Genomic DNA, 11,050 nt, shown 5'->3' on the forward strand with positions numbered 1-11,050 from the left:
AAAAGCTACATGTAGGCCTGGGGTAATGGTTGGACTTAATAACGATGATCTTAATGGTCTTTTCCAACCTAGTTGATTCTATGAGTCTTCTTCAAGAAAACACTGCCTGCATCAAGGTAAAGCCAAGATTTTCATCAGAGGTGACTGCAACTCTGAGTGTGACCATCCAGCCAATTCCTTACCCACTGAGTGCTCCATCCATCAAATCCATGTCTCCCCAGTTTAGAGACAGGCATGTCATGCAGGACAGCGCCAAATGCTTTGCACAATTGTAGCTGATTATTTGAACCCCTTTGCCTCATTCCAAGCCAGTAGCATTTGAGCCCTCACAGAGCACCCTACTTTGCCCTTTCAACATGCTGGGTACCAGGCAGAGTTAACACACTCTGTGCTCCTGCCCCAAGCTACTTCCTCCTGGCCTGGCAAAGCCTCAGGTGGGAGCAGCTTCACTTGACAAATAACTACAGAAAATTGTTGGGTTTCACAGCAGCTGGGCTGCTGCATGTGGGAAAGGGAGTACAGCTGCCTGCCAGGAAAGCTGACTTCGGTGGCAGGAGCACAGACACAGGAATAGGCTCCAAGAGGCCAGGAACTGCCATTGCACAGCCCTCCATTGGGGATTGGAATTGGATGAGCTTTAGGGTCCCTTCCAACCCAAACCATTCTGTGATTCTATGATACTATTCTATAACACAAGCATCTTTTCAGGCCACAAAAGGTAAAGCAATATGAAAGAAAACACGAAGCTTTGCAGCATGCAGGAGCCCATCGTAGAAGCTGATGAAGCCTTAAGCTGCTTTTAACATCAGTTTTAAGGTTGACAGATGGAGGCAAGGGAAATAAAACCTACCCAGTTCTCCGCTTTAGCCTCCAGTGGATTTGAAGCCACATTGCTTATTTTAAGTGAGGCTTTTAATGCTGACCCTATTGTTGGCCACCTGCTCTTCATCTCCATGCTTTCTGCAGAAGCCATTAACATCCTTAACAAAACAGCCCTCTCAGGTGCTCCACTGGGAAAGCATCCAGCACAAACAAGGATCCTCATCCAAAAATGAGCTGCAACTCTCCACAGCATAGGTGGGACACTGGAAACATGCTACTTTGAAATGCATATGGCTGCAGCCCTACTATGACCAGGTCAGATGAGCGATTAAAGACCCAGCCTGGACTGGGGCTGAACTGGGCTTTCCCAGCTCCATCCAGCCCTGCCAGGGTCCTGAGTCCCTGCACAAGTCCATGAGCAATTCTCACCCAGCTGCAGGTACCCAAATATCCCAAAAAGAGGCCATCACCAACATAAGGTTTCTTTTCAAGCCACAGTGAAACCAAGCAGCCCACCTTCTGCTGAGACTAGCTGAGTTAGACAAACCATCTGGATTTTAAGTACTTTATTCTCTTAGCCCCCTGAAGCATATTACAGTTGTGGGGCAATATGGTACAGATCCTGGTTGGAAGCATCTCGCAGCTTTCTCCTTCCCCACCACCCAGACTCCTAATAAAACAACACACACATAGCTAGTGGGGTGTAGAAAGAGGGGTCTTGTGTCCATCTCCACAGGATTAACAGGCATGGCTGAGCCCTCAAAGCACAAGCTGTGGCTCTTGGCCCTCAGTACTGCTGGGGGTTTTCCTTCCACCTTCTATTTCCTAAATATCAGTTAGTTTGGGATGACAAACTGATTCAGGTGCATTCACAGGAAGTGCAACTGTAAAGCCACAGATTGCTGAAAGGGTTTTGCTCTGAGTGATCTCAGAGAAGAGCATCAAGTCTCCATCTGCTTTTCCCAAACAACTGGTGCATTAAATTTTCACATAGAGCAACTATTGATGTACAAAGTGGCACCCAGACATCATGCCCAGGCATCAGTTTGCTAAACTGATTATTTACCACTGAGGCTTGGCTTGATTTGGGTGCATCACAGTGCGGCCATGGTACCAGCAGCCAGTCTCCCCCCTACACACAGGCCCCTGGCACCTCCCAGCTTCCTCCAGGAGTTCAGACATTCCAGGTGAGATGTGGCAATCAACATTATAATTCTGCATTGCATCATCTCCCCCTTCCAGGTAATCAGTTTTGAGGGAAGGCAGCAAAATCCAATTTTTTTTTTTTAAATGAGAAAGTTCATGGTTCATCTGCTCAGTTCTTAAGAAGGTTAAGAGCAGGTTTTTAAAAGAAAAATAATAATAAAAAAATCAAGTTAAAATTCCACATAAGTCACCTCCATTTCAGTATTTTTTGACATAGGTACAGCAACATGCAGCACTAACTCATGAGGAGCAAGCCAAGCCCTGCAAAGCATGGACCTCTGCTAAAGAGCCAAGAGCTTCCAGGATGCATGGCTGCTCCTAGGTTGTGTGCTCTTAGGCCTAAGAAGCAACACTTCCACCAGGAAATTTGTGTGTGAGGAAGATGAGCTACAGTAATCATCACAGTGTTGCTGCAGCAAGCAGCTGGCCTGACCCTGAAACCACTTCTTCAACACCAGAAGCAGCAGCAAAGCTGTTCAGGCACTGTTGCACCACAGAAGCATGTGTTCTGCTTCAGGTGGGCAGTTTGCAGGGCTCAGCTATAGGGCATGACACACTCTTCCTTCAGGAATTGATTCTATTTCCTGCCTTTCCCAGCAGAAGGTGCTTCAGCTACTGGAGAAGCAGCTAAAGTCAAAGCCAAGTGGTTTTGGAGCAGCCTCCAGTGCAGGATCATTAGTGTGGTTCCTCACAGCTGAGCTCTTTTCTGGACATGGTTCACGATAATAATACACAGTCTCAGCAGGAGCAGCCACAGTAAATTGGTGCTGCTGGGAATCCTGGGAACAGCTTTGGGACCTGGCCCTCCTGGGATCACCTGAGACACCTCAGCTCCCACAAGTCCTTCCTACTTTGAAACACCAGCAACAGAACTAAAGCAGCAGCTAAATTCAAATTACTATGAAATAAAGCAATCTAAGAAAGGGAGGTGAACGTATTTAAGTACAATAAGCAATTTCCCCTTAGACTGTCTTTAAGAGGCTTCCAGAGCAAAACACAGGAGTTCAGTGACCTGGGAACCTCTACCTGTAATGAACCATTTCCCATTTTTTCTTCATCACGACGCATTACACTACAAAATCACAGAATCAAAACTGCAGCTGAGAAAAATAATTAACACCCCCAACAGCAGGCTGCCCTTTAGCAGAAACAAAGTGTAAATACAATCTAGCTGATTCAACTGCAGCAGCATTAGCTTCATTTGACTGTATTTAAATAAAAATAAAGCATAAAAAAAAAATTCCCAACAGGCACTAAAATACCTTCCCTGCCTACAGCACGTACCAGCAGAGCCTCACGTGCACAACACTCAGCAGCCTCCCCACCCTTCCCTGGGCCCACTGTTGGATGTTGCAGTTTATGGATGTTGCAGAACATGAGAAGCCATTTCCACAAAGGAGCTTAACCAGAATATTCAGCAGAATCAGCTCCCAGACAGCATCCAAGTTGCTGGGTTCAAGCCTGCAGCCCCAAGTTCCAGGGTGTTCCCAGTGAGATGACAGATGAGGAGGGAGCCAGTGCCTGATCACTGCAAGCCAGGAACAGACTCATCTCCCTCCTGCTGCAGCCTCCCCCTCAGGATGGGCAGTCTTTGCTCTGAGTTCAGTTCAGCCTTTACAGCTTCTTCAGGCGACTGTACAGTTCCCTTTTGCTCTTCTCGCCAGCCCAGGTTCGGCTTTTGGTGCGGAACCTTTTCAAGTCTTCTTTAAAGTCCTCATGGTGCATGGGGCGATAGCTCTGGGGCTCACAGAAACTCTGGAGAAAGAGAAGCTGTTTTCACTTTGGTTGTCTCACAGGAGTGATGGTTTTGTTGAGGCCCACTGACAGAGCCTGCCAGCAACTGTTCCAACAACTACCAGCAGATTAAACAGAACAAGATCCCCTGGCTCTATGCAGGAACTTCATACCAGACCCTCATGAACAAAGCCAAGTGATATTCAGACTACAGCTACTCCAGAGGGTGTAACAGCTATTACATGAAGGACTTCTGGCCCTGTGTACAGAGCTCTCACCCCAAATTTTCTGGTAGATATCAATACATAACTAAGGCTATCTAGCATTCACCTTGGAATAGCTAAGATTTGAAGGAACGCTTCTATCAGGAACCAGCCAGCGCCCTGGCGCACACAAGAGCTGCCATCGGCTGTTCCATGCTGCCACCTTGAGGCCCTTAGTCCTTCCACCTCGGGAGGGGACACCTACAGGCCCCAAAACCAAACCAAGGTGCAATCACTGCCATGGGGGAATCATGAGGTCACAGGGAGAGCCAAAAAACAGGGGAGCACTCCCTTCCATGAACAGCAGCATCCCAAAGGCTGGAAAAGCCAACATGCCACTGGGAAACAGCACCCTGCATCTCCCTGAAGACGCACCAGGTCACAGAACAGGAAGGTAATCTAAGAGCTACTCTACAGTGCAGGTGTCCAAAAGGAACTAGAGCAACTGTCAGGCCACAACCTTGTTAGTCTCAGAAGCACAGAAAGGAATAACTGAAGAACGAGATTACATCCACTGAAATGTCAAGGCAGCAGAAGCCAAAGGACAAAGGATACAACAAGCACCATCCCCACAATGCTGCTGTAAGAGCTGCTGGGCATTTTTTAGCTTCCTTTTCTGAGTTAGAGGCTGAAAACTCAAAGGTCGAGTTTTCTGACTTTGCTGTTTCAGACTTCAGGATTGTTATCAGCAATTACTGTCAAGGCTGCCTTCTCTCCCAGTCCTAGCAGGCTGAGCAGGCTGAAATTTCTCCTCCAAATGTCATTTTGAACTCCTGGTTGTTATGAAAGGGTAGAAACTAGTTTTACATTGTCTTGAGACAAGTGGAAAAACCTTTCAGCTATGGCAGCAAGACAGCTCTGGAGCGTGGAACAGGCTTCAAGAGCCTCACTACCAAATTTTAGTTACTCTCAGTATGGGAGACCATGGTGAAACAGAGGAGGAAAAGCAACCCCAGCAAAAAAATGTTTTAGTCCAGAAGAAGACTTATTGAGTACAAATACATCAGTGTTATTTACCTATTGTTTCTTCCCTGAGTGTGAAAGATATGCATTTAAGTGAACATTACTTACACGGCATCTTAAGAAGAAGTCCCTGTAACCCCCTTTAAGGATGTACAGTTCTGGGTAATGGAGGTTGGGGTATTCATTACCCAGCCTGTCCCGTTCTCTCACAAACCGGCACCTGTATCAGGGAAAAGTCCTGTGTTAAATCTTGAACTCAACAAACATCAGAGGAAAACAGCTCTCACCCAAAACTTCCCATTCCTGGGATTACAGAAGTAAGCCACTGCTGCAGCTCACTTGTTTTTTGGTTCCACCTCTTGTGCCAGCACAATTCCAACATGCTCTTTCCCACCATGGGCTGACCTCCCAACCAGAGCTGACAACCAACATCTGTGCATGCCAGCACAGTAACTGGTGCCACCCCAAAAGCTTTGCTGCCAGCTAGCACAGTAGTAAGTTCCCATCTAGGGGAATGCGACATAACTCACATCCGAGGACCCCGCTCCGAAGAAAACTCGCAGTGGAACACTATTATCACTCGTTTGTTATCCGATGGCTTGATTGGCTTCTTAAGCAAATAGTCTTCCACATCCTCTTCCATATGTAGGTTCACCGCACCCTGTAATGCCCAAGCACGTGGAGTGAGTGAAGGATAGTAAAACCCATCCCACTTCCTTGCAAGCAATTTCCTCATCTTAATTTCCCAGAGGGGCTCTGGCAGCCCTCTCCAGCATTGGGAAGACAGCATCAAACCCCAAGCAGAACATTACAGGTAGTCTGTAACACACCCACATGGCCTTGGATGCTCCTGAGTGAAGAGCAGCCCCCCATGGTGCCAAGTGACCCCAGTTTGCAACTTCAGACAACTCTACATTGCTCTTACAGGGCCAACATACCTTGATGTGTCCTCCTTCATATTCATATGGGTATCTACAGTCTATTATCACACATTCCTTGATGAAGTTTGCAAACTTCCCAGTCAGCACAGACACAATCTGAAAAAAAAAAAAAAAAAAAAAAAAAAAAAAAAAAAAAAAAAAGAGAACTCAACAAAAATCCCCAGAGTTCAGTTGTTTCAAGATGTTCTTGTCTTGTTCCCACCAGTAAAGATTTTTTCTTACTATCCCTGGAGCACATACCATTTCTGAGTCGATATATTTTAAATCTTGATGTTTCCCATCAACAGTGTGGAATAAATAACCCTGTAAGACAGACAGCATTTAAATGAGAAAATTCCAAATGTAAGCAATAGCACAGTGTCCAGCAGTAATATTTCGTAACAGATACTTCGAGGACAAGAGCCTCTTCAGCAAAGCATGAGAGTTAAAACTAAAAATTGTAAAATTCAGGGGCAGAATTTTAGTTTTGGCAACTGAATGAGTTTTGTAGATCTTTTAGAATAACCACAAGTGAATTTCTTGGTGGCTAAGCTATGAAAGCACCCTTCTAGCCAACATACTTTCCTGCTAACTGGAATATGCACCATTAAAGAAGGGACTCGCTTTATTTGGGCTGGTTTGAGACATCTTCACTAAGAGAGGCCATTCAAATGCTTGAATAAACACTCGACCATTAAATCCTTACCTTTGAGAAGTCACCAATAAGGTCTGTCTGGTCAGTGTCCAAAATGTTTTCGATCTCTGCTGTGGAGGATTGTGTCTTCACCATTTTCAGATTCTAGAAGGAGGTGGGTTAGAGATCAACACTGAGCACTGACGACAGAGAGGTCCTTTTCCCACAACATAATGCAAAACTCAGTTTACCCCGAAGCCCTGAGCTACAACTCCACAGCATCCCCTTTGGATTAAGGTTAAACTCAGACTCAAGAGTATGCAACTGCTGCACCAGCTCCCCCAAATCTCCTCAAAATGAAGAGAAAATGCAGGTTTGCTAGGTTAGCAATTCACCTGAAAAAGCTCTCTCATTAAACTCCACCACCTAGACACCTATGTTAGATCCCCTCCTAATCAATTCTCTGTTACAAAACTGGATGCCAAGCCACCAACCATTGTGTCCTCAGAAGTTGTTCCAGTCAGGCTTTTCCTCTTCTTGCTTTTCCCTGGAGAATTCTCTTCCTGGGATCTCTCCATTCTTTTCTGGGTGGTTCTTCCTACATCACTAGGCAGAGATGAAGAGCCAAACAGCCGACATCGTTTGGCCTATAAGGAAGGAGAATTTAAGAGTTGTCTAACAAAAACTGAGCTTAGAAAATAAGCAAGTCTCAGATTTTCAGATCATTACAAGTTTTTGCCTTATTGAAGACACTGCCACTGCACAGCAACAGTGGGATGTTAACAGGGTCATCTACATTCAGGACCTGCATTTCCAGTAACACTCATTTCTTGCCCTGCAGGCTGAGTGAGCTTGGAGCATCAGAAGTGTTAGCAGAGTGCTTTATACCAATTAACAGACAAGCTATCAGCAGATTAAGGAACTTTTTGCTGGAATTTAAACTCCCTTCACAGTCTGTTGTCAGAATATCTGGCTACAGGGATTTCAGGAAAGTCTGTGCAGGATGCATTTGAGATGTGTCAATAAGTAACTGATAAGGGAAGTCAAGATCATCTTGCATTTATGAAGTGGCTTTGGAAAAAGAAAGTTAATGTGTATGTATGCACACAGTGAGCATTGTTCCACACTGACAGTCTTTCAGCTAAACAGTCTTTAGAGATAACAGAATACTGAAGGGGATTTATGCCATATCTTATTTTGTTGTTTTTAGGGATGGAGGACCAGAGCCAGTGTGATCACTTGTCCCAGCAGCGAAAACAGCTGCAAGAACAAAGTCCCTGTGTCTGTTCTGTTATACTCCCACAGAACACTCACCCGATTGTCTGTTCTCCTCATGACTAGTGGTGCAGTCCAGAGGCTTGCCACATCAGATGGCATCTCCTCATCATTCTGAGGAAAAAAAAGAAAATTCTTTCTCATCTATTCCACTGTGGGCAGAGACTAAACGCAGTTTCTGCACAGCTTGGGCCAGCATTCCAGTTGAATTCATGTTAGAGATACGTTTTAGGAATTTAACTCAATCACTAGTCCAATATTCAATGAAATAATGGAACCTAGCTGAGATATGTTGGAGAAGGTAAGTTACATCAATCCATTGATTAACAATGATGTTCCTCCAAAACTTTAAGCACTTCAAATTCAGTTAGAAAGTCTTCTGCTTAAGTGGCTCAAAAGCAAATCTTACCTCTAGCTCTTTCAGCAAGTTTCTAAAGAAAAATGCTGACTGTTCCAATAATTCCCTCTAGTAATGCAATTCCCATCAGACAATATGAAGACGAGAAATTCTTTAACTTCTGTTCACACCCCAAGTAAATCCCACTGTCTGCACTAGGAAAGAGCACGTATAAGATAGAGACACTGAAACTGAATTGGAAAAAAGGTGGTGATAACTCACATGCTAGGATTCCCTAGTACCTAGCTTTTTGCAGTATGACTTTCCACACTGACTTCTGCTAGAACATGTGCACCACAGACATATTGTGGCAGACTACTAACATTGGACAGAGCAAGTTTCAAAATGCCCATATTTCCTTTGTACATACCTTCAAATCTTGGTCATCTAACAGCTCCAGGAATCCATCATCATCTTCACTTTCAGAGGAAGTCAGAGAAGACTTCTGCAGGAAAACTGGCCCGTAATGTTCCTGTTCACCCTTGGGTGTTTCACCCATGGGAAACTGAGACAAGACAGTTAGTTTTAACAACACTCCTTCTCCTTACCGCAGGGAGCTGTAACCACAGAGACAGTGCCTTGCCTCTTGCTGCTCTACAGTAAACATGGCGTGTTTTCCCCCACCTTGAATACACTGACATAAAGCAAAGCCCAGACTGAGTTCCAATACTTCTATTTGATCCCTACAATAGCAGAGTGCTATTTATTAGACTCATTAAGCAATAACCCTCATCTGTGGAAGACACCTTCCAGAGAAGGTGCAATGGAGAGAAATGGTTGGCATCAGTGGGAACAGGAGGTAATATAAACTCTGCAGTTGATAAGCACAAAATCAAGAGTACTAAGCAGGACAAAGGACCTGATTCAAGGAGCAGAGGCAAGACTTAGCCCCCCGGCATTGTTTCTAATGCAACGACCCACCATGGTTTTTCAGTTGCTTCCTGGATGTCATATCTGGAAATAAAATCCAGTCACATCTACACAGTTGTTCTAAATGCATCTGCCTCAATTTAGTTATTTATTTTATTGATAGTGAAAACAATTACAAACTAAATTCCTCTATTCCACATCAACATCCACACTGCCTTAACTTACTGCAGCATAACCCCAGCTCTGTACTGACTAATCTTTCAGACTACAGAACAATCCACGTTTTAAACTCCTGGCCATCTCACAAGCCAAAGGTGAGAAGTTCTCTTATCTGGCAAACGAGTTCTTCGATTTGGCACGTTAGTGGTAACTAACAGTGCTGCCTTAGAACATGATGCAATTTTTCTTCTTCCCAATTTTTCTTCCCTTTCTGCACACCTCCAGGGTTCTGCATAATCTCCAGGTATGCAGAAGATTAGGTGAGAATTAGTTGTAAAGAACACTGTAGTACTTACTATCTGAGCTGGAGATGAATTCTGCCTTGGTCCAGGAACACCCTTTCCACCACGGGAATGGACATGCACAGAACAACGAGAAGCTGGTTTGGTTGGCTTCTTAAACTCAAACGGTTCCTGAGGTAAAAAGGAGCAAAGTGGTCATTTTACCAAAATTACAAACTGTGTAAGCCTCCAAGGTTATTTTATCTTTTTAGGGTTTTTTTAATGCTACCTGACATTGTGGTTTTAAGTTCCCTGCCAACAGGAATAGTCTGAAGGCAAAAGTTTTCAAATTAAAGATGTTAGAATAGCAATTCATTTAATATAATTAAGCTTTTATCGTCTTTTCTATTTCTTTTGTCAGCCAACTTCTCTGCAAAAGGAATAATTTTTAAATTCTGCTGACACCCGATCTTCTGTCAAGACCTGTCAGAGTCCTACCAACGGGATTTCCAGCAGCAAAGCCTTCCAGACAAAGAAGGCAAAAGGACATTGGTGCTGTGAAGAACCAAGGTTTCCCATGCCAGTAGTGGAAAGAGATGAGGTGATCTATCAAAACAGCTTTCTAGAGGCACCTCTCATAGCAACCTAAAGCGAGCGGCATGAATACATTTTCCCTTGCCACAGCCTAAAAGGAGTCAAGCTCAGCAGCACAGAAGCAGAGCTGGGCAACCAAAGTCTTCCAGATTTTTTTTTATGAACATATAATCAGTTTGCAGTCACTATGATTAGTGCTGTTGCACTTCACTGCAAGCTCCCAAGATAAGCTATGCAAAAATTTGTCATGGCTGAACTACAGCCTGGCAGAAGGGAAAAGAAGCCTTCTCCACCACATCCACTGTTGAAGGGGTGTGCTAATCCAGCTCCCTTGGTACCACCTCTTATGCCTATCACTGCAGCAACGGAACGCAACACTTACATTCTCCTTGTTTTCATCTTGTTCCAACAGCTGAAAAGCATCACCATCCAGGGAATCAGAATGGTTTCTCTTCAGAGCAGGACTGGATCCCAGAAGGCTTTGCTACAACATACATACAAAAGCACCAGTTCAGTATTGCGCAATATAGTCTTTGCACAACTGCATTTAAAGCAAAACAGTGGCTAATAAAGACTGTAAAGTCTCCAACTAGAAATCTGTGCAACCTATGTGCAGGAGTCTGTTATGCGACATTTTGGTACAGATACCAAAATGCTTCAGCAGCAGTAGTGACAGAGCCACATCACTGATATTTCATGCTAACTTAAATGAGGTGTTGAGTTTACAAGCTGTAATTCTGACAGTTTTCATTAACTGCCACAGTAGCTGTTCTTGAAGCCAGAAAGTTAACAAGTTATGGAATGTATCCACTTAATATGCTAAATCCTTTAACATTTATAGAATACCAATACCAATCTCACTTACTGGCAGTGAATGGATTCTTCTGAAAGGCATTCGAATGCTACAATGAAAAAAAAAAAAATAAATATAT

General features: G+C 44.2%; 1 protein-coding gene across 1 annotated transcript; it reads right to left on the reverse strand.

Moving 5' to 3' along the window:
• Positions 1-3,642: 3,642 nt before the first annotated feature.
• Positions 3,643-11,019, reverse strand: CDC25A (cell division cycle 25A; the record flags this gene model as incomplete). Its single annotated transcript, XM_010015403.1, has 12 exons — positions 3,643-3,783; positions 5,097-5,208; positions 5,519-5,649; positions 5,927-6,025; positions 6,170-6,232; positions 6,615-6,707; positions 7,037-7,189; positions 7,857-7,931; positions 8,585-8,719; positions 9,600-9,716; positions 10,501-10,602; positions 10,984-11,019. Coding segments are annotated over 12 exons (1,257 nt in total), but the record flags the coding sequence as incomplete, so codon positions are not given.
• Positions 11,020-11,050: the final 31 nt, after the last annotated feature.

This window comes from Nestor notabilis, unplaced genomic scaffold, assembly GCF_000696875.1.
Source record: "Nestor notabilis isolate BGI_N333 unplaced genomic scaffold, ASM69687v1 scaffold3925, whole genome shotgun sequence".
In the NCBI taxonomy this organism is placed as follows: Eukaryota; Metazoa; Chordata; class Aves; order Psittaciformes; family Psittacidae; genus Nestor; species Nestor notabilis.